The 23,962-nt window shown below is 39.2% G+C and overlaps 1 protein-coding gene across 3 annotated transcripts; it reads right to left on the reverse strand.

The window, feature by feature from the left end:
• Positions 1-201: 201 nt before the first annotated feature.
• LOC112144848 (rho GTPase-activating protein 40) lies at positions 202-23,647 on the reverse strand. Of its 3 annotated transcripts, none has more exons than XM_024269677.2 (16): positions 23,423-23,647; positions 23,237-23,335; positions 10,878-11,095; positions 10,013-10,227; positions 9,372-9,450; positions 8,445-8,599; positions 6,039-6,204; positions 5,558-5,649; positions 5,163-5,240; positions 4,249-4,408; positions 3,586-3,668; positions 2,959-3,165; positions 2,700-2,843; positions 2,249-2,400; positions 2,000-2,055; positions 202-1,703 (listed from the first exon to the last, which is right to left on the reverse strand). In XM_024269677.2, exons 1-16 carry the CDS (start codon positions 23,437-23,439, stop codon positions 1,597-1,599), a joined length of 2,028 nt encoding a protein of 675 aa, XP_024125445.1. In that variant the 5' UTR covers positions 23,440-23,647; the 3' UTR covers positions 202-1,596. The 3 variants fall into 3 exon arrangements, with proteins under 3 accessions (XP_024125445.1, XP_024125446.1, XP_024125444.1); XM_024269678.2 differs by adding an exon at positions 16,038-19,294 and having other exon boundaries at positions 23,237-23,647; XM_024269676.2 differs by lacking the exons at positions 23,237-23,335; positions 23,423-23,647 and adding an exon at positions 13,600-15,150.
• Positions 23,648-23,962: the final 315 nt, after the last annotated feature.

Below are 23,962 nucleotides of genomic sequence, written 5' to 3' on the forward strand. Positions count from 1 at the left end.
TGCTGCCATTATGGTCCATTATGAGGAGGTGACAAAGATGGAGCAGAGGGCGTTGATGGATGCTGGTGTGGAGCCCGCTCGCATTACTTCGTCTATGGAGTAGAGCAGAGCAAGACGCTCCCCACAAAATGGCTGCGGTGCAGCAACATGGCTCCAACAGGGAGGAGGGAACCATTTGCATCGACGCGAAATGTTAAAAACTCAAGTCTGCTGCTCATGTTTATTATCAGAAAAGCTTCTCGAAGCGATGAGGTGACAGCAAAAAAAAACCTGCAGTGATTTCTTCTTTCAGCCAAAAGTATACAATTAAATATTTACAGAGAAATTGATCCAAATAACAGAAATTCATACAAAAAAAAAACATGTTTGCTGAAAAACTTGCACACATACACACAGTTCCAGACTGGGCAACTGAGTAGACAAACAGTTACACTTCACATTCTACCTTACACAACACAAACTACAAAAGCATCAACGGTATTACATTCATATAAATATTATTTATCGTCCTGGTGTGCCCCATGAGTCACATGAGCGCTCCCATTCAAACACTGAGAACTGAAGACCAGCTTCACTGTGCATCTGTACAAACTCCCTTTAGAGGTGCGATAACTCCTTGAGGTTGTGACACCAAATCCCTTGGTGTTGGAAGATAAAAAAAGGTCTTTTTTTGTATGCTTTGAGCACCGTTGTGTGAAGGTCAGGCGACCTCAAACAGCAGAGATCGCAGTGTTCCTTGCATTAAGAGGTATCAGTTCATCGGGTCTCATTTCCTCTTTGAATGGCAGGAATCAAGCGAGGAGCGGGCGCTCGGAGGCCCCGGCTCTTTGTTTACTTCATCTTCAAAGCTGCACACTCGACACACGGGAGCAGGAAGGAGAGGGTGATTGAAAAGGTTGACTAACTGATTGATCAGGAATAATGGCATGTTTACAGAGAGTAAAGCCAGATTGACTCCTTCTTCTTCTGGCTGATTTCTTTTTATAATGCAATTTACTCTGCTTTTTCTTTTATCAGATACATTTAAAACCACCTCTTTGTTTCCTGTCATAAGATCAAGTTACATGTACAAAAAATGAAAAATGTACAAAGAATAAATACTACGGTTGTTTTTTTCCCTCCATGTGGATTAAACGTCTTTGAGGACACGTGTGTATACTGATGTGAAGCTGGCGTGAGGATGGGGGAGGTGACTGAAGCTCGGTATAGCCAGAGGTGCTCTGCATCCCCATCTGTTTTCTCGCGCTCGGACATGATTGCTTTGGTGAAAATATGTGGAGGAAAAGACGGTCCAGTGATGCTGTCCATCTCATTTCCTCTTTTTTTTCTCCTTCAGCAGGTTCTGGGAGGCAATGAGTCACACAGGCAGTTTATAGCTTGCAGTAATGCAGGAGACCAGCGACGATCCGAGGGATGACGAGAAGTAAAAATAGAGGGGAGCAGAAGGGGCAGGGAGTGGGGACTGCAGACAGTTTGGAGGGGTCTGCTCCAGGCAAACTCCTTTTGTGTCGGTTTCTGCGCCATCCATCTGGCTCCTTCTTGCTTGTTGCTCAGAGGATAAACAAGAGAGGATTCTCCTCATCGCTCTTTGCGTCTTCACGGCCCTTTGCCTGCGTTGGGCTTCATCTTTATGACCCATTCCCCTCCAGGGTTGCTGTTGTACAGATCCTGTAGGTGTGTGTCTGGATCTAGACAGTGCTCACCTGTGGGAAAAACAAAATCATTTAATTGAATTTCAAACTTTAACAGCAATAAAACTCTCTCTAGTTGCTAATAGTTACAAATCCCATTTTAACAAGTAAAAAAACTTTCTGCTCATGTGAGTGCACAGACATGTGTGTAATAAGCATTTGTCTGCTCTGATAACTGCAGATGCACCGTTCGCGTCTCTTTGGCTTTTGCACACTTCATTACGTAACACCTTGCTACCCTCATCAGCTCAGTGAGCAGGAAGACATGCAAATGTCAGCGCTGCAAAAAAAAAAAAAAAAAAACTCACCGATGTTTCCTCCTACTTCGTACAACGCGCAATCTGGGTACACCACCGAACCGTTTCTGTGGACAGACAACAGCATGTTTTATTCTCACTGCTAGTCTTACTGTAGACCAAATACATATTTGCTTTATGTTGAAAGAATGAAAATCAAACTGTTTTAGAGCAGCATATAGACATAACTTTGATATCTTTAAATAAAATATTTATTTCCTGAATACGATGATTGTTAACAGAAAAGCTGCAGGGTCATACTTTCGTGTTTTGCCTTTTCCGTTTTCAGGGCTGAGGAGGAACTGGCGCTGAAACTGGCTGAGCAGGTCTGAGGCTCGAGAGTTCATGTTGAGCTGGAACTCCATGGTTCCGCTCTCCTGATCTCCATTCTGGATCTTCACTGTACGGCAGGGCTGGAGGACACAAAACAAACAGAATGTTCAGAACAGCACTGGTCACCTGTCAAACTTCATGAGGATTTCTGAGGACTTGTAGAACAGGGGTGTCCAAAGTCAGTCCTTCAGGGCCATTTTCCTCCATGTTTTCCAACAAACCTGCCATTGAAGCTCCTTATTGGACAAACACACCTGATCCAGGTAATCAGCAGCAGATAAGGCAGGGAGGATTTCTGGAAAACCAGCAGGAGGCCGGCCCTCGAGGCCTGACTGTGGACACAGCTGTTCTTGAGGCTTGTTTTGAGGGTGATACTCACCTCCGAGTTGCTTTTCTCAGGTTTTTCTCTGTTGTCTGTGTGAATCTTCCTCAGCAGGTTCTTGAAGCGCCGATCGTAGAACTGGTAACGCCTGTTACTGTTCTCATTCAGCTTACGCACCTGGCTCACAAGGAAATTTGGGATCTGAAGAGACCGACAGCATGAAACAAAACTTATGAGAAGTTTTCATGGGAAAAAACAACACAAATGTAAGAATACATGCTTGGTTTGTGTGCAGCGTTTGCAGCTTTATTCTTACCGTCCAGAGCAGGTCTTGGTAGCGGATGAGCAGCCTCATAACATCAGCCGCCTTCTCCGCCTGCCCTTTCTCTGCTCCTTCGGTCAGCCTGCTGGGGACGGCCTTATGGAGGAACAGGTTGGGAGCCATGATGGTTGCCACGGCCCACAGGTTCATCCTGTTCTTTTTCTCCCTGGAAACCACCTTACTGAGGAACTCGAGCAGGGCCTAAAGGACGAGCAGATGGAGATACGTGAAGCTGAAGATCTGACAGCTGTTCCAGAGCAGATGTGGAGCTCAAACACAAAGCATGTCCAGACTCCCACCATCACCTGGAAAATGTTCTGATACTTTACGAACCAAATAGAGACCAGCTAATTTAAAAAGAGCACCACCACTACTGATGAGTACATCAAAGTCATGGAGTACTTGAATATTTTGTGTATGTAATTATAAGACATTTATTTTCAAAGCCCAACTTTTGATAAAGAGCATGTAAACTCATTGTTTAAAATATATTTTTTATTCTATCCTTATTTATCACATAAATGTATTTTTATAGATATTTGAAGTATGAGTTGAAGTATTACAGAACTGAAGACTTTAACTCAAGTTTTTTGAGCCATAGCTAACATGAACCGTCCTTACCTTTAGTGTGTTCCTGTTGGGTTCTGGCAGCAGCAGAACTAGCAGGTTTAACATGTGAAGCTTCTGCTTCAGCTCTGTGATTTCTGAGGAGAAAACGACAGGAAGAGACACCATTAACACACACACACAGGCACACAACGCATTCATTTCCTCAGCGTTTGACTAAGAGTAATGTGACATCTAAAGATGAATGGTGTTGCAAATGGTGGCTATTAGCTTTGTTAGCTTATGTCTCTGTGGTCACACATCATTTATCACCCCCGCTGATCCTCCTCACAAACTGCTCATCAGTCAGCTGATACTAATATCACTTTTTTAATAAAAAACTAATTTAAAAGCATCTGATCTTTCCCACTTGTTATTTGTGGCGGCGCTTCTATTGATATCAGCTTGTTCATCTTGACTTTTGAGCCAAAGCAGAAAAGATAAATGTCATAAAATTGCTGTTGTCAGGTAAAAAGACTCATATGTGATGTATGTCATTTGAACTGTGCCAGGAAATGTGGGCATCACATTTTTGTAGGGACGAAAGAGAAAGATTTCCATTTATGTGTCAGACATATGATCTTATACAGAAACAGTGTATAGTCTGTTAGTGTGCAGAAGACATTAGAGTCAAAGTTTTTACATTAGAGTGTAAAATGATGTGTGTCGTCCTCTGACCTCTGACAGCGCTGAAGGAGTTCAGATACTCTGCGGTGAGCAGAGGAGCCGGCAGTTCTCGGATGAACTTCTTTAGAAGCGCAGCAGCGTCATTTGGACTCACTTCATCCCAGCTGATGTGCCCAGAGTAAAATTTGGCTTCCAAGTTCTGTTGGAGCAGCTGCAGAGAGAAGTAAAATAGAGAATTTAGGTCAATCTCACTTCTAAATGTAATTATTGCTTAAAAAACAACTCGTTATTCTGCAGAATGGAATGATCCGTCTTGATTTTAAGTAACAAGTTTTTTACCTCTCTAACACAAAAATTACTAGAAATACTTTGATTTGACTCGGGTTTATAGACCTTAACCTTCAGAAAATAAATCACCACCTAAATTCAAAACATCTAAGTGTCAAACATTCTTATTAATGAAGTCCTTTTTTTGGTTAATTGTGAGTTTCCTTTTAAGACTGCATAATTAAAATGACTTATTTTAACCTGAACTGACAAAATTATATTTTTTTAATTTCCCTTCAAGTGTTTCTTGTGAATTTTACTGTGTGTTTATCACTGCACACATAATACACTTTAAATTTCCATTTGGAGTCTTTAGTTTGTTTTTTTTTTTTTATGAAGTTGATGTTTAATAACAGTAACCACAGCAGGATCAGACCTTTCTTACAGGAGCTAAAAACCCATTATTGACTTTGTCTTAGTGGATTGCTGTTCTAAATGTCACCTGTATTTAAACTAATAAAATAATTGATTTCCTTCTGATGTTTGAGTATTTCTGACATTTCATAGAGTCAGTATGTGTTGCCTTTAACATGCTGAAACCTCATTTCTTTGTTTTACCCTGGAGATAAAAATAGCAAATATTGTGTAGAAATGATTTTATAGACAAGCTGAGTGTGTTCAGTTTCCAGAAACTTTACCTTAATTCTGGACTGAGATCCTGGAACCCGCAGGATCCCTTCTGAATCAATTCCTTTCTTCTCAAGGAATGACAACAACTACAAAGAGAGACAAGATAGTTGTGAGTGGAGACAGCAATGAGAAGAAATGGACATCTTGCTCCCTCTGCTGGTTAGACTTGGTAAATGCTGGGCCAAACAGGGTGTGGTGGGAGTTCTGCACATGCTCAGAACGAAAAGACTTTTCTACTCTACGATATTAAAATACTGAAACAAAAATGCATTTGATGCCATGAATAACTCTGTAGATTAAGTAAAGCACTGATAAAGATGACTTAAATGTGAACCTGAACAGTGTGACACACTGGCTGCATGTGTGTATACAGAAATATGTTCCTGTCTTCATGGATACATACTATTTGCAGGAAGAATGGAATCGTAGCGTTTGGTTTAATTTTCTGATCATTCTCCAGCAGCGTAGCCAGCGGCACCCCGAACAGTGAGTTATCTAGAGAAACAAAATAAAAGGGCAAACAAATTTACCTTAAAGAAACACAAAAAACAATGACAGCAATGTTTTTGTATGTCTGGTCTCATTTTCTAAAATATAGAATTAAGAGATGAAGCACTTTTTTCACACAGATATTCTGATTTATCATCAGGCACGCAAGAACAAAATTTGTAAAAATTATAAATGTAAAACAAAAAAGTACTGAATGAAATTTCCTCAATAAATAAACGTTTCCAGTTAAGATAATGATTAAACTAAACATGTTATTTCTGGAGGTAAAAGAATCAACAAAAGGATTTGTGCTGTTTTAAACTAGTGTGTGGCAGTTTCTGGTCTCTCTTCAGTTTTTTTTCCTTCCCAAAGGTAGTTATTGCAGTTTTACATACCTGGGATTTTTCTTTTTGTCGTTTTGTGCCTTTTGACCTCTAGCTCCAGAAGGTCACACAGTGCTGTCAAGTCAATGAGGGCCAACTGGCGCACCTTCTTCATGTCAGCAGGAGAAAGGTCCTGAATACGAGTAACACCTAGACGGCACTTTGGGCAAACCACCATCTGAAGATGCAAAATGGTAGAAATATCAATGATTGGGAAACAAATAAGACAAAAACCATTAATGAAGACATAAAAATACAAAATAAGGGGGAGAAATTAGTAAAAGAAAGATTCTTCAGTTTCTATTAATGCTCATCAAAATTTATATGAAAAGGTTAATAAATTCAAACCCCAAATTCTTCTTTCTCAGTGGAAATCTATTTAGCCTAAAATAGAAAAATAAGTCTGAAGGCTTTTTGTTACACAAACTCTCTTTGTTCAGGCCTAATCCTCACAATCCTTAAATGATCAGTTCAGTTGTGAAACCAGAAGCAGTGCTGACTGCAAATGTCACAGGAGAGAGTTTTTGTGAAATGCTTTACACGAGAATTTTAATCCGGCAGTTTTACTGGTTTGACACAAGCAGAGACTTGAGGTTTCTACAGGACGTTTCTACAGGACGACTCTCACAGATTCTGTAAGCTGTAAAAGATGGGAGGTCTGTTTTGTTAATCATAATTACATTTCAACTGTGTGAAGCAGAATGACCCAAAAAAAAATCAGATTTTACAATTTTCTAAAAATCTATTTGTATAATGGTGCTGAAAATAAGTTATTGGACAATAACAAATGTTCACCTCAATATAAATGTTGGTGCTGACATTTGTCAAACGTTTCCTGTAGATCTTCACCAGGTTTGTATTGTAGCTGCTAATTTGGTCCATTTTTCCGTGCAGATCTTCTTAAGAACTCAGATGTTTTGAGGGTGTCAGTGGGAAACACAGACTCAACTCCCATCACAGATTCTCTATGACATGTGTGTCAAACTCCAAACCTCGAGGGCCACATTCCTGCACATTCTCCAACATAGCCTGCTCTGGAGTGTTCTAATTGGCTGGACACACCTGAGCCAGGGGGATAAATATCTGGAAACCATGCGGACACAGCAGCCCTTGAGGCCTGGACTTTGACACTGGTACTCTATGATGTCTAGAGACTGGCTAGACCACTGCAGAACCTTGAAATACTTTTCTGTAGCCATGCCTTTGTTTCCCAGGAGATGCGTTTAGGATAATCGTCATGTTGGAGGGTCCAGCTAAGGTTTATCCTCAATGCTCTCACTGATGGAGGGAGATTTTTGTCTAAAATCTCACCATGGATGGACACATACATCCTTTCCTTTTGTATAGATCAGTCATTCTGTCCCCTTTGCCGAAAAGCAGCCACAAAGCATGATGGTTCCACCTCCATGCTTCACAGTGGGCATGGTGTTCTTTGGATGTAACTGATTGAGCGATCGGTGTTCATCTGATTCTTTCAATTCATCTCTGGATCAAACTTCCTACGAGTGTGGGAATATGTTGGTTTGAGCAGGAAGACCTTTGGAGCTCTGCAGGATCTGAATCCATGAAAATATCATTTGTTTCTAACAGTAACCTTTGTTACTATGGTCCCAGCTCTCTTTAGGTCATTGACCAGTTCGCAAGCTGCTTGCTTATTGTTTCATCCCATTTAGGTCTACAATTATGCCCCTTGTGACCATATTTGGTCTTGGTCATGGTAGAGAGGTTGTAGTCTGACTGTCTAAGGGTGTGGACAGGTGTCTTGTACAGATAACCAGTTCAAGCAGGTGAGTTATCTGTTTGAATAAGGTTTAAATGGTATTCAAACATGAATACGGGTGATGAGTGGAGGATAGAGGAGCTTCTTAAAGAGGAAGTAACAGGTCTATGAGGGACAGATTCTTGCTTATTTAGAACTGCTACACCCTAAATATACAATGTGATTCCCTGGATTCTTGCTTTACATTCTCTTCTCACATTTGGGGCGTTTTTAATAAACTTTACGGACCTCTTTGGGGTTTTTTTTCAAGTGGAGCAAGTTTAATCACCTGTAATGGCCAAACAGTTTTTTACCTCACTGTAGTTTCTTTTCTGATAAGTTACAGTATAAATGAGTACATCCCTCTACATTTTTAAGGAAACATTTTCTATGACATAAATGATAATTTCATGTTTTGGAGTTCACCGAGCATTTGATAAAACTCATCCTTGTGGAAAGTTTGGAAATTGTTCTTTTGCTCATTGAGCTACTGATTAAATTAGTACTTTTTAAAGAGGATGTACTCGTTCATGCTGAGATTTGTATATTTGCTTATTCCATAAGCAACCTTTGAAGTGATTTATAGCTTGTTAAGCATTTATTATCCATACTTAAAACAGAAACCAGGTAGGATAGATAACAGGAGTGTTGGTGCTTACAGGAAGCGTGCCGTCGTCTTTCCTGCGTTGGCTGTTCTGGCTGTTATTCTGCGGCAGTTTGGCTTGCTTTAGAAAGATGACGGCCTGTTCACAGTAAGCCACGTCTGTGAATAAGAATTCCTCTTTGGGGGCACTGCGATGATGTTCCGGTGTCACTGCAGAAGACACAGAGACATCAGTTTATCAGATCGCTGATGTAAGATCGTTTCATGACAAACAAACATCTGAATGCAGTTAGACATGTTGAAAAAATGTCAGGTATGAAAATCTCCAACAAGCTCCTTTTGTCTGGTTTGAACAAACATGAACTTTGAGGTGTGTAAAAAGCAGGTAAAAAGAGATCTAAATTGATAAAGCAGATGAATAGGATGTGACGTAACCAGCACCTATTAAAAGATAAACTCTACCTGCTCTGAAAAGACAACTCACAAAAATCAAAATATTTTTTGAAGTTTTGATTCGATTAAATTCTTGGTATTGATGCGGTAGAGCTAAGTGGCCTTGTGGAAGAGTGTCTGCCCTGAGATTGAAAGGCCGTGAGTTCAAATCCAGGCTGAGTCATACCACAGACTATCAGGCTGTGTGGAATTTGCACGTCCCCCTCGTGCATGCGTGGAGTTTTCTCCAGGCACTCCGGTTTCCTCCCACAGTCCAAAAACATGCTTCTTGGGTTAATTGATTACTCTAAAGTTTTCCTAGGTGTGCATGTGTGTGGAAGTGATCGTGAGCACTGCGACAGATTGGCGACCTGTCCAGGGTGTATACCCAAAAGGTAACAGAGATCTGGCAACCCCGTGATCCCGAAAGGGATATTGCGTGTTAAGAAAATAAATGGAGTGTTGTTGTGTGCTTTTTTGTTGTATAGTCTACAATTACTGTTTGAAATAACCAAATAAATCAAGCCAATTATAAATCCAGAGTTCTTACCTGACATTGGTGTTTTGGTTACCGAAGCCATTATTCCTTTTTCCAGCTCTTCACTGTTTTTAGACTCGGGCAGAAGGGTCTGGAGAGAGAAATCAGTCACTTATTATAAAAATACAACGTTTTTTTTTTTTGGTTTCATCTCCTCTGAGGAGTGCTGACCGAAATAACACGTCATCATTTGACAAAACTTTGATAAGAATCGCAGCTGCTCCATTTCCCCTTGATGGCCGTCACAGACAAAGCATGACCTTTACATAAGATTTGCCTTTATTGTTGCAGGTTAGTCCAGCAGCAATGAACAAGACATCATGATACACTCTGACAACAGAGTCCTGCACAAGTCACCAGGGAAAAGGCATTTTGTTTACAAGACAAATTCTTAGCATCTGACACAAACGGCTGGTGCTGTAAACCAAACATGAGCATTTATGGAAGGCAGGATAACAGGTTTTGTGAGTTTTTAGCAATAAATCAGTTGTGTGCACTTGAGTGACCTGGACAGATCTGCATGAAGCAGAAGGTGTAGCGTGTTTATGATCCCCTCCTGAACTGAAGAGCACTTATGGTGGTTAAGAGCACAAGCGTTTCCGACCCATTGGAAAACGATCTACAAGACCAGGATATATGCTGAACATCCTAACCTGAGCTATCGGAGGCCTGAAGATCTCGCGGACGTCCCGGGGTGGCGGTTTGTCCTTTTTGCGGAGGGTGTAGGAATCCAGCCGACGCTTCACAGCCTCAGCCTGTGTCCTGGTCAAAGTGGACAGCAGCACCACGTTATCTACATCCTCACTGTCATCCTGGATAAGGGTTGATAATCCGGCATCAGCCAGCCACTGCTCCTCTTGTTCTCCCTCTGGATAAAACAACACAGCAGAAGCAGAAAATTAACAACATGATGAGGAAAGGATAGCTTAAAAATTTAAAAATCGTCTCAATCGACAACTAAATTATATGGTACTTTGCAACAACAGTTCTGTCATCAAAATTGAAGATTGGCAGCTAATGTTAATTCAGAAGTGATGTGTAGCTCAAAATTATTTTAGAGGTTTGTGAAGATTTGGATTTTGACCGTTTTTTTTAGTTTAAGCTCAAACAAACAAATAAAATGACTAAATACAGCAATTTATAAATATGGGGTCTAATAGAGAAAAATAAAACTTACATTTCAGTAAAGTTTTGAAAAGTCAACAGTTTAGGAGTAAAATAAGCAAATAAATAAATAAATAAAAGGTTCCACTAAAAGTGTACAGTAAGCACTCGTGATTGGCCATTTGGCTCCTGACCAAAAGAACGCTCCCATCACATAGAGGCGTTGTCATGGTGATGGACTCTACTTTGCCGCATGAGAGAAACCTGATACGTTACCATGGCAAATGCATCTTCTCATGGAGAGCTGTGGAAAATCTAAGCAGCAGCTGCGTAAAGAGGTTCTTGTTACACTCCCACATAAACTTTGGTTTCTGTTGGTTCTGAATTAAACGGCATCAGAATAGGAGTATTTACCCTCTGACTGTCTAGAGTCTCTCCTGGAGCAGTCGAGGTCTGTGTCGCCACTCCCCTGTCGGATGGTCTCAACTTCACTCCAGAATGAGTCCAGGCACAGTTTGTCGAGATGCTGCTCCTGGTCCTGGGAGGGCTGTGTGCTCTGTGCTTGCTCAGTAGCCGTTTGGTCCTGCGGGCAGGCCCAGGGCTCCACGCTCATCTCGGTGGGGCTGGGATCTCTGGTGCAGACATACGCACACGTAAAGAAATCGCACATGCAAACAAATGAGCAGAGACAAAGACCCAGACGGAGCAGCAGGAAGGACAAAGACAGCCGGCGAGAGGAGGATGAATCTGCCAGGACAGCTTGAAGATACAGAGAGACAAAAGGAGAGGCGTAGGGAGATGGCGAGAGTGGAGACAAAGGGGGGTCTCTTTTGTTCCTGGGATGTGTGGCCTGGAAGAAAAGTACCTGGCAGATCCACTAGATGTCACTGCAACTATGTGAAATCTGATTTCTTAAGGACCACACCCCTATTTACACTAAAACATCTGTAATTTTTACTCTTCATTTATAAAATAGACTCAAATGTGTAATTGGGAGTTTAGCAAAATAGCAATTTTGCCTGTGGATTCAATATTAAACTCACCAGGGATAAAAATAAAAAACAATGAGCTTGATTTTCTGGTTTTCATAGCAGAGCTCTCAGTCTGCTAACAATGGGACTGAGCCAGCAGACATACTTGTACCCTGAAGCTCCTGTGACCCTGATCCCTGATTCAGATATAGGAGTAGATCTGCTGACTCACCCGTCTGATGCATGATTCAGTTACACCGTTCATACCAATCAATGCTGGATCGTGTACCAAGAAGTTACTCCTACATTTGTCAAAGAATGTCAGATAGTGTCTTGTGCCATAGTGACGGATGACAGGCCACAAAGCAATGCCTGTTGTCAGTAACGAGCGTGAAATTGCTGCCATACTTAAGGTGTGAATGAAGAACCTTTTTTTAGAGGTTCCTCATTCATGTTCATGTTAAGTAGACTGAAGCCAGTTCGTTCAACCAGTTTGAAGATAGGGGTAGGGTTACTGAGGGGTTCAGAGTTTCTGTGGAATTCAGTTTGGAGACAGATTAGTATCTAGTCAATTTAAGAAATTAAAAAAGTGGAAAACCTCGAAGATATGGGCTTTGCTTAGAATTACAAAAAGCAAAGTTAGTTAGTTAGTTTTCTTCCAGAAATGCTGAGAAACTAAACTAATGTGACTAGGGGTATGAATGTGAGAATGGTGTTTGAAATAGCATGTCTTGTTAACCCAAATCTAGCATTAGGACAAAACTTTCAAAAATCAAATTAAATTAACTGCATCTGATCTGTTGAACATTATGAATAAATTGTGGAAGTCTTTTCTGGACTATGTAATTGTCAATGTGTCTGTTATTCTTTATAGACATTTTCTTTGAAATAACTGCCAGTTCTGATGTAATAATAACTTAGTGGCATTTATTGATTATAACATATAATTATGGAGAAGTTTGTTTATTTTATTTTTGTATTATTTTTTTATATATATATTTTATTCTTTTTGTTTGAGTATCTGTTATTATCTTTACTTACTGCTATTCTTCTGTTCTGTTTGTTATATACAATAGTCTTATCTTTTTAGGTATATGTCTCGTTTTTTTTATCAAAATAAATAATATATATATAAAAAAACACAATGAGTAAATTGTAATAACTGCTTAACTGGCAGCTAACATTTCACATAAGATGAGACTGTTGACTGGGTCTGTAAATCCATTCTTTTTAAACCAAAAACTGCCTCAAAGAGTATCAATCAACAACAAACGTGCTTAAAAATCTTCTCTCAAATCCAGCAAGATTACATTCCAGCAAACAAAACAGCTAAAAGTCTGTTCACAACACTGCAGTAAAATAATTGCAAAAATAACAGCTTCAATAAAAGCACACTGGAGGATAACTTATAAACTCCATTGGCATGTACTTTTTACATACAGTATTTTTCTTTATCAGGCTCATTTTTAGAAGTCACTAACAGCTCAAACGGCCCAAAGATGATGAACAGACCCCATCATGGTGTATTTTATAGAAGGGAAAAAAGAAAGCTGTGTCCAAGACAAGCAACAAAGCCAAAGAGACACAGCTTTTTGGTCCATAAACCTTAAAGATGGAAAATTCTAGCTTAAACAAGGATGCAAAAGCCTTACAGGAACAGTTTGAGACGCAGAGATAACAACAACATTCCTGCCTCTGAGCCTAGCAAGTTTAAAATGTTTAGAATTTTTGCTTATTTTTAAAACTATTGTCATTAAAACTAGACATTTCTGATGTCTGGATCTGTAGCTTCACGTCTGCCACCACAGTTTTCTGGATTTATCGTGTAATACTACAAATCCTTTTAAGCAATATTCAATGGTCTATGTTCATGCTAAATGGGTGATTATAGTGCATATAACCCTACAGAAGAAAACTAATGTTTTTTATGATTAAACAGAAAATAAAACATTTCATAAAAACTTAGCATCACAAACTTCAGCTTTCAGAGCTCATAAAACTATAGATTTTGCAGACTTACTTTTAGGTCACCACACAGAACTGCATCAATGCTCCACACAGGTTCAAATTTAACAACAGACATAGCCAAACTCCGACCTCCCCTCCAAAAAAACAGAACATGGTGGATTTAGTTTGACCAAACTCCAGCCCTTTTTTAAACCTACCTCCATTTTTTTTTGTGGTGCAGTGATTTCCCGCGTTTGCCCCGTAGCGGACTACGGTTGGGACTGAGCCTAAGAAGGGTAAAGCTGGAGCCTAGTAGCTTCTTGTTGGTCTCCAATCTGGCTATCACTACCTCCTCTCTGGCTCCCATATCCAGTCTGCTGCAGTAATCCCACAGATGTGACTGCACACCATGTGAACCAGGTGAAAACCTCTTGGCCGTTCCTTGAGCTGTGAAAGTATAGTTGACAGTCCTCTGTGTGGCTTCAGGCTGAGTGACGTGCTTGTGAGCCGAGTGCGGCTGAAACTGGAATCAAGGAGTGAGCGACAGCTCCTACACGTTCTCACCTGTCCCTCCCCCTCCCTCCCTCTCTCTACTCTGACGTGACACACCTATGACTGATGACCATCAGCTTCCTCTCTGATTACACAGCATTCTGTTACATTCCACTCATGAAAAATCTCGAGGCACAAAGACAATTCTTTCTTTTAACAGGCACGAGCGACAGAGCCATCTAATCCAAGACTAAACGTCCAAAAACCGTTGGTTAGTACTGACTAACGTGAGTTCAGTCATCAAGGGTCCTTTGTTGGAACAAAGCTTTACATTAACCAAACCCCTCAAAGAAAAAACATGTTCTGTGTACAAAGTTATTTGAAGCTTAACAGAAAAAAAATCTTCTGTGAAAAACAGCTAAGAAATGAGAGTCTGAACACAAGAACGCCTCACGAGGAGAAGAGGACATTTGTTGAAAAATGGATGACCTCATGGCAGAAGCCGCTGTTCAACCTCATACCTGAGCACGGCTGCACACCTGACAAATGACTCTCACAGGGATAAGTGAGGGTGTAAGGTGCTTGTTAGTGTAAGTGAAAGTTTCTCAAGTTTCACAAGTGTAACAGGTCTGTCAACATTAGCTCTAAGGAGCCCAGCGACCCCTGAATCCTTCAGCAAATCACCGTCTGATGAATCCTTTGGCTTTTTCTAGATGTCGCAAAGTTGAAACAAACACAACCTTTTATGGCAAACAGATACAAGACAAACAATCCAGTGAGCATAACAAACGTATATGTCATTTTTCATCTAGCTGACTAAAATTCTTTGTCTGTGCAGACATGACTTTTCTTTTTTTAGGAAAGTCCCTGAGGAATGATGGAAGTTTAGGTTTTCTGTGTGAATTTTAAAATAACTAGTTGCGCAACCTTTGACCTATTCTAAGAGCTTTCCTAGTGATCTTTTGATTAAAATTATGCAATTTTAGCCTAAATTTACGTTTGAGTTGTGGGTGGGACTGTTGCCAAAGAGTAAGCCAGCACTCATTTCCCATGATCCCTTTGTTTACACTCTCCCACTAGCTTACAGCCCCTCACACCCCCAACCTAACATTACCAGTGCAACAAAAAGTGGCTAGAAACATCATAGCTATCCAGTCGAACAGTTTTGAGCCAGATGCCAGCTCAGACGAGGAAAACAAAGACCTACTTGGATCTATTTGTCTATGCTGGATCCATCAGAATGAAGTGGAGCAGGGAGCCTGCCAATTGTGGTTTTTATATAACAATTACAGAGTCTTTCAAATAACATTTTTTTGTCTGCTTTTGATTCACAAATAGAAGAAAAAAGAAATACTCAGAAAGGCTATTTTAATCTTAATTTTCTTTATACATGTTCTACATTATGAGAAAAATGCTACAAGAACAGGTTAAAAACACCATTTTTATTGGAGTAGGTCTTTAAAAATCTTCAGTTTTCCTCACCACACTTGAAGTAAAAATGTGGATGTAGAATAAAAAGCCTGAGCCAAGCTGAAATTATATGAAATGTGAGTGTTCAGCACATCTTTGATTTCAAGTCTTCATGTCTTTTAACTAAAAATAAAAAGCAGCACTTTCCTAATTTTTAAAAGCTGTTCCTTGTTAACAAGTTTCCAACCTCTGCTATAAAAACAAAGCAAACGTTCCGGGCTAATTATATAAAAAAAAGTGCTACTAAAAATGTCAGGGTGGGATTGTTAAGAGTTGAATAGACAAAGAATCAACAGGAAGCTGCGCACTCCGGGTGAAGAATGCACCCTTGTGAAGTTGTCTACGTCAGCAACTGCTGGAAGGTAACCCCAACAAACAGCTCTGATCAAGGACTGAAACCTTAAAAGGCAGCTCCTACTCAAAGCAACAGGGTTTAATCCTCATGACTCAATTCCACAAAAAGCTTCTTAGTTGTAGAGAATGTAACAATTAGCCTGCTGGGAAACGGTTTCTCTTTTTCCCTTTAGGGAAAAAATAAATAAGTAAAATAAAAATAAAACAAAACTTTTGCTTCTTGGAAACGATTCATGTCAAGAACAGTCATCCTACAGTGGCAGACCAATAACAGCAACAGTTATGAGTTCTAAGCCTCAAAGAAGCCAAGGCTAAAGCCGGAGAAAAATCCTAATCCTACCTGGCTTTGGCCCGTCCGAGAGCCTTGCCGGAGAGCAGCAGCAGAAGAGCCGCTGAGCCCCGTCTCCCCCATGGCATCCTGCAGCTTTCCCCCCCAAACTGCTGAGAGCTGTAGGAAACAGCAGCTGCCTGCCACTGGCAAGCTGCTTCCTTGTAATCTCCTCAGTGCGCAACCACATGAGAGCAAGGACAGTCTGCTTGTGTTGGCTGGCACGTCACTACATTGCATCCTGGGGCAGGAAAAGAGGTCTGCACGGGGGGCTGGGTCGCTGGGACAGACAGGGAAAATATGATATGAATGGTTGGTATGGACAGGGCTGGAACTGCCGTCAGAGTGGATGGAGCGGAGGCGATAGCAGCTGCAAGTTGGACTGACTATTTACAATGTTTCACCCTCTTCTGGAAAGAGTGCTTCTTAATTTTGGCTCCAATTCTTGGTATTTTAGGGAGTGCCTTGGGTGTTAAGAAAAGTGCAGGACGTTTAAAATGATCACAGCAACCTGTTTGGACTTTCATTTACTGAGTTTATGCAGATATACTGTATGTATCCCTGCTCCTGTATTCTGACTAAAGCTTATGCTCAGCTGCAACTTGTATCCTACAAACATTTTTTACTTTTAATTTATTCACAGAGACAATAAATGTGAGGAACCATTGGAGGCAAATAGATCATTTCTCAAACATTTTCTTCAGATAAGAGTGTTCTCACTAAAATTTTGGTTAAAAATTACACACAAAAATAAAAAAAGACAAACTAAAAAGCCAAAAAGGGGGTAAGTGTAATATTCTCCACTGCATGACTCTTGTGTTAAATACAGAACATTGTGAAACAGAATATGTATTGATACTACAAAACTGACTTATTTAAAACATCACCTGAATGCTAAAGATCTAATATTCTTTGGACTATTTGTACAGACTATTTCCAAAAAATAGAATATCATGGAAAAATGTATTCATTTCCATAATTTCATTCAAAATATTAAATGTTCATAGATTATACTGTTTAATTGATTTCAAGTATTTGTTTACTTTTATGTAAATTGGGGCTTCATCTCATAATTCCCATAAAAACGGGATTTCAAAATATTAGAATATTCCTGAGATATATATCCAAAGTTTGCAGGTTACAATTTTTTAAGCAAAGTTTCACCAACTAGTTCTAGACTAAACTCAAAGCCCACGCACAAGTTCCCCAAATAAACTGGTTCAGTTTGGTTCAATTGTCTCGGTTGATATAATAAAGTCTTCGACCTTCACTCCAGAACAGGTGATGAACCATTCTGCTGTTTGTCAACCACCATATAAACAAGACCTGAAGAACAAGAATTGTCTCAGTTTGGTACGTTATGAGGAAGACTTCAGATTTGAGAACTGTCCAGAAGACCATTAACCATAGTCTGAGTGAGCCACTAAAGTTCATAGTCTGAGGAGGCTGGCTGTTCAAGTGCTGTGCCCAAACAGACCAACAGAAAGTCAGGAGAAGATGCATCAGTAAAAGAGATGACCGTGGGCTTCAGCGGATTATCAAAAGGAGAAGATTCAAGAACCTGCAGACATCCAGAAAGAGTGGAAAGAGGTGGAGAAACGGCTTCAAAAACCACCACATTCAAACACTTTCAGGAGATGAACTACAACTGTCAGGTCCCTTTGGTCAAGCACTCAAACAGAGGAAACGTCTCCACTGGACCAAGAAGAACAATGGTCCAAAGTACTGGTGAAAGTAAAGTATCTTTCATTTGGGAATCAAAGTCCAAGGGTTTGGAGGAAGACTGGTGAGGAGCTGAATCCAACCTGCTGGAGGTCAAGTGTAAGGCTTAAATTGGGGTTCAATGTCTAGTACTGATGTTGGTAAACTCTGGTTACTTCAATCCAAAATCACCACAACAGTCTAGCGGAATGTTCTAGAGAACTTCATAAATTCTTCTTCTTCTGAGGATCTGGATGGAGATTTCCTCTTCTGGCAGGACCTGACCCCTACCATACTACTGAAGTACTGAAGATGGACATATAATTTTGAAAATACTTTATTTTGATTGACGTGATCATACTATCTGCCTTTATCTTTATACAAAAAATTAAGAACTGTGATTTCTCCACCATATTGTGATTTTCTGGAATCCTGTTTTAGTTGGTTTTATGAGCTTGGAACCTCAATTAATGTAAATAAAAATAAAAATAAAAAACTAAATAAAATCTTGAAATCAATTAGTAAATGGGCCCTGAATCTATATTCTATGAAAGTATAATTTTTGGACAGAATAAAAAAATAAATAAATAAAATTTTCCATCCAATTCGAATTATTTTGAAAAGGTCTGTATCTTTTTAAAAACACAAACTATGCATAGCATTTGAATGAACAGACTGTCTAGGGTATAAATACACGATGAAACTGAGAGTAAGAAATATTTTTAAAAGCATGTCATGAATCCTAATGTCTCACTCTTGACGGGACAAAATACTTTTAAGCTAACTCAGAAAACCTTACAAACAAAACCGAAAGGTATCTTAAGCTTGGACGCCTAAAAAGGTTTTATTTTTGCTAAGTATCCGAGTAGTTTGAAGCTTACTAGAAATACTACGAAGTTTGTCAGAGATGATCCATTCTGTGCAATAATTTGACGTTTTGTTGTATCTAATGTCAGAACTGGACATACCCCACACAGAAAGATCTAAGTGAAAGACATCTGGTGGGACGGATGTAGTCTTTGCTTTAAGATGCAGCTGTCTCCACACTCTGGCACTCTTTCAAGCGTTTCTAAGACTTGAACAGATTAACACAGATTAAATAAACCACAGGGATGCTCCCTTGTGTATTGTTTTACTCAGCGGATCTTTAAATGGTTTTACTCAGTACATGTGTTTGGTAGAAAGTGTTAAAAGATCAGTGTCTTCATCCTACATTGTTGTAAATTAGTAACTTTTATCTTTATGACCAACAGTTTTTACAGCTCTACTCAACAGGAGCATTGTTACATTTATGTATCCGTAAATTCCACAGTGGGAAGTTGGAATTTAGTCCAACAAAACCACAGATCAAGGTATTTTAATCTGTCTTGGATGTTTTTAATTGTTCCTGGCAAGGCAAGTCTTCTCTCGCTTTATCTGCCAATCCTCCTTAGCTCACAGATTGGTATGGAGGAAAAGGTGTGTAGAACGTGAGGGCACATCCTCCCTTGACCTTGCAGATGGCATGTGACAGGCAGCTCAGCTTCGCGGCCCTGCTCATCCATCTCTTGGCAAGCAGAGCATTCCGCCTTATGGGGTGTAAAGGAAGGGAGAAGACAACGGGAAAGTGTAGAAAGATAGCAGAGGGATGGATAACAGGAGAAAAATGCCGTACCAGAAAGGAAAATGATGAGGTTACAGGCAAAAGAAAAACATGTTTAAAGAGAGGAGGTTTACTTAATAAAGTCTAAAGTAATCTTTTTAAAAACAAGGAAATGTCCTGCTACTTTTTACTTAGAACTTTGGCACAAATGTGGGATTTTATGAGAAAAAAATACTTGGGAGAATATTTATGCTGAAGTTATGAAGCAAATCTGACCCAAAGTAAGTAGTTATACCTGAGCAAAGACGAATGATGTGTTGCTACAGTCGAATTGATTGGTTTTAGAAAACTAACATTTACAGTTTTTACCATATAAACTAATAGTCAGAATGGGAGAACTACAGTTCTAAACAGGAGACTCCAGTTAAACCTGTTTTCCACTACTTCTACTATTTCTTCACTTTGATTTCTTTCGCTCTAAAACTGTGGCCTAAACTTTGCTGAAAGCACTTAGAGCAAGGCCAAAAAAAACCGAAAAAAAAAAACATCCCAGTTTCCAGTAGGATGGTTCGTGTCCTGCCATCTTAAGGTCATTCACATCCGGTGGTTGTTGAAGGACGTAGGTCCTTTGTTTTATTTATTTATACTAAGCTGCATGGTTGGACAGCTAAGTTTTCAAGGTTGTTTCCATGTTCTTCTTATCTGCACATGTGTGCGTTTTTTTTAGGCCACAAAAAGACATCAGTTTGGCTAGTAACTTCGAAACTGAGTACAGGCAGTAAAAATCTTCTGATTATCTTTTGATCTGTTGTAAAATCTTTCCCTGGGTTGTTTTCTAAGACATAGTTTCTGCAGAGCGGCAGTAGTTCATTAGAAATGGAGTTGTGGCGGTTGCTGCAGACCAAGTCCGCTCCTGTCATCCAGCCCCTCACAATCCCAGCCCAACATTTCTAGTACAACAAAAATGTTGGCGCTATCCAGCGTAGAGTTTTGAGGAACATGCCAGCTCAGACGAGGAAAACAAAGATCTACGAGGTTCTACTCGTCTACAAGGGGATGCATCAGAATAGAGCAGAGCAGGGAACTTGTGGTTCCTGATTCACAATGATTTGCAAAAAGAAATACTCAGAAACTCAATGAATAAAGTTCAGCTTCAGTTACAATACTGACACACTTGAAGGCATATTAAACAACCCCAATTTTAAAGAGAAACATTGGATCAATTACTAAAAGTTCTGTAAATTGTTGCATTTAAAATGATTAGGTTTCTTCCCATGAAAATTTGGAGTTGATGGTTTACATAACTTAAAAAATGTATTTAATAAAAACTAATATTTTTAAATGTTATAAATTACAGAGCTTTTGTTCGTTGATCCGATATTTCACTTTTTACTGAGTAAAAGTAAAACATCTACATTGCAAGAGGAACTCAGCTGTAATCTGTGTGCTTATATGCTAGACAGACGAATAAAGTAAAATAAAATAAAATAACATGTTCCATCATGAGATAAATGCTACAAGAACATTTTGAAAACACCAAAAACATGATTTTCATTAGAGTGGATCTTTAACATATTATGAGAAACATGTTTATTCTGCTTAGAAAGCAAAGTCTTAGTTGGATGTCCTTAAATGCAATGCCGATAATGTTATTAATTCATTTGATAATTTGTGATTTGTCACAACAGAACATAAAACTAAAAACAATGAAGCTGCTTAATCGAATCATTTTGATTTCTAGAAATGTAGTTTGAACTCAGATAATATTATTTTTATGTATTTTTTTTGTTATTGAGCTAATATCAAGCACCTGCAACTAACATCAAAACATCTAAGTGAATCTGCCTGTTGGTTTTAAGTTTTTATACCCAGAGATTCTTTGGCAGGAATTCCAGATGGCATCTTTAACAAGTAAGCTCTGACAATGTGGCAGTAACAACAAGATATTCAAATTCACACCATCTCCACAGCACAGTTACACACAAGTGTACTGCACATGCATCCACTAAAGCAGGCAGACACCAAGAAAGCAATGGAACAATCTGGCGAGATGAGTTTGAACTTTTTTTTTAACTGAAGTCCCCAAAAGCTGTGACAACGATTCTGTGATGAACATTCAAGTCATGGTGACGTTGATTCGATGTACTTTGCACAACGAATGAATGAGTCATGCACGTGAAAGTTCAATGTGTCCATACACAGAATTACAACTTAGCTGCTGGAGGACTAATCTTTCATCACTTCCTCAGAGATCTGCGTGTCTCTTCTGGTTTTTTACGACTGCAAAGTTTGGCACCCATGTTCATCAGGGAAGTGCTGCTGAACTAGTTCTGAAAGCATAGATGGGGGGTGAATTAGTCACAAACTTTTTTTTTTTTTAGTGATCATGACAGAAGCTTTGGGAATAAATTAATTTAAAGCAAAAACAAGTTAAAAAAAATATAGGTTTGAGGTGCTATGGTGCCTTCAAAGATAAACAAGCAGTTATTTAGAGGTACAAAAACTTCCTGATGGCACAGCACACAAACATGTAAAAAATGTGAGACACAACAGGAATGCATTTTTTTTAATGCTCAGTCGTGCGACTCATTATCATCACTGAGATCCAGGCTTGGTGACTTTTACTGAAAGTATTTCAGCAGGTAACAAGTCTGCATGTAAAACCAAATACCCATTGGAACATGATCAATGACTTTTATCCATATTTATAATTCACAAACTGATAATAGAATACAGTTTCAAAGTAAAAAAATCTTTATTTAATTGATGTTGCTTTTGCACAAGCTGATTTTCTTCTCGTAAAGGCTGAAAGTCTGAGCAGGGATGACACTATAAGCAATGACAGCCAGAAAACCTTCTCCTCTCGTGCCATATGGAGCTAAAGTGGATTAGAACAGCTGCAAGCTTTGCTCCGGACTTTTCCCCCTTCAATGCTCAACAACACATTCTGGCTGTGTGTTTGCACAGAGCAGACACAACCTTCAATTAGTAGTGTCTCAACAAAAAAATATTTTGACCCAACCCGTAGGTTGATCAAAATGCAGCAAAAATAATACTAGCAAAGCGTCATGCTGTTTTAAAACTGATGCATGTTATCAATGAGGAACTGACCGCCAAAAATGTTAGCCACCAGCATTACCCAGACAGGAAGAAAAATACTAATTATTTTTTTTTAGACAAGGTATGTCTGTTTTCAAGACAAAAGCAGTAGCAATTGCTCATTTAATTGAATTAAAGGTATTTAAGAATTACTGGCTAAGCGCTAAATTACAGATAATAGGTTTTCAAAGGGATTTTGGGAGGCTACCCTTAATAAAAAGTGGTTTAAGTGTACTAAAAGCATACAAAACCTATAATAAACATGAGACAGTAAGTTTACTATTAAACATCGTAAAATTTAAATTATGTTACAATTTATTCTTAAGATGTATTCAGTTAACCTAGTATACATACATGGTCTATAATAGGCCTGTCATACTCAACTTTCTAATAGTATTTCTTTCTTTTTTTGCTAAGGGTGTGTGTGTGTATATATATATATATATATATATATTTTTTTTTTAAATAACTCAATGCTTTATCTAATTTGTTTAATTAAAAGGCTACTGCAGCCTAATTGGTGTTTTTATAGCAATTTACAACTGATATCTACGGAAAGCCATTAGGCTTAAGTGAATACAGGTGTGCAGCTAACAAAAAAAAAAAAAAAAACACGCCCATAGCAACAGCTTCGGACACCTTAGCAACCACACACGCGCGTGAAGTAACCCAAGAGAACAAACCTTAAAAGCCACAAACTAATTCAAATAAATTACTTGTAAGCATTAACCTAAGCAATACGGCGCGTGACTTTGAAACGGACAATAGCTAATTCACTCGTTAAGCTAAAAAAAAAAACAAAAAAAAAAAAAAAAACGGGGTAACTAACCTGAAAGAACTCCGTCGGAGCTCACGGCGCGCGGGGAGTCTGTGGACAGCAGGACGAATTTCTCTTCCATGTGGTTCGGCAGTAGAGAAGAGTTCAGAGCTGAGCAGTGAAAACAGACAGATAGAAGATGCGAGGAGTGGAGGGAGGCTGCAGCTCTCCCCGCCGGGACCACGTTATCCTTCTCACCTTGCGGCTGACGTCATCACGCTTGGCTCCACAGCACTGCCATCTGATCGATGATGTTCCTGCTCTCTGATTTTGAGCAGACAAGCAGCCGGTCGGTTCACCCTTTGTCAAATGGACCTCTTGGATTTACCCTGGCTCAGTGGGATGGGATTATTCCTGGAATTCCTTGATAAACAACAACATGAACAAGGCTCATTTGGATTCAGCCTAATTGAAGTAGTAAACACATCTGTGCCTGTTTGTTGTTGCTCTCCATTTGGGAAAAGTCACAAATTTGTCTAATATAAAATGAATGAATTATAATCTTTTATATTGATTTTGAAATTGCAAAATGCATTTTAAAATTGCACAATTAATTTAGAATTGGACATGACTTTGAATTATGAATAAAAAAGCTTCCATACAATCATCAGAAGTTTTATCATTTTATTCTTTTGCTTTCTATAAATAAATTCAGCATAAATTTACCCTTAGTTTTAGGAATATTGTCTAAAATTCTCATCAGTTTAATAAATGAGTGTTAGGCATTAAAAAAGAGGG

This window comes from Oryzias melastigma, linkage group LG5 (assembly GCF_002922805.2).
Source record: "Oryzias melastigma strain HK-1 linkage group LG5, ASM292280v2, whole genome shotgun sequence".
NCBI lineage: Eukaryota > Metazoa > Chordata > Actinopteri > Beloniformes > Adrianichthyidae > Oryzias > Oryzias melastigma.

What these genes read in the sequence shown, in the direction of transcription:
- LOC112144848 (XM_024269676.2), bottom strand. Translation starts at nt 13,748, where the DNA reads ATGGGAGCCAGAGAGGAGGTAGTGATAGCCAGATTGGAGACCAACAAG. An exon ending in CACCACAAAAAAAAATGGAG is followed by an intron (nt 11,096 to 13,599) that starts GTAGGTTTAAAA and finishes TGTCTGCACCAG; the next exon opens with AGATCCCAGCCCCACCGAGA. An exon ending in GATCTCAGTCCAGAATTAAG is followed by an intron (nt 4,409 to 5,162) that starts GTAAAGTTTCTG and finishes TTCTCTCTGCAG; the next exon opens with CTGCTCCAACAGAACTTGGA.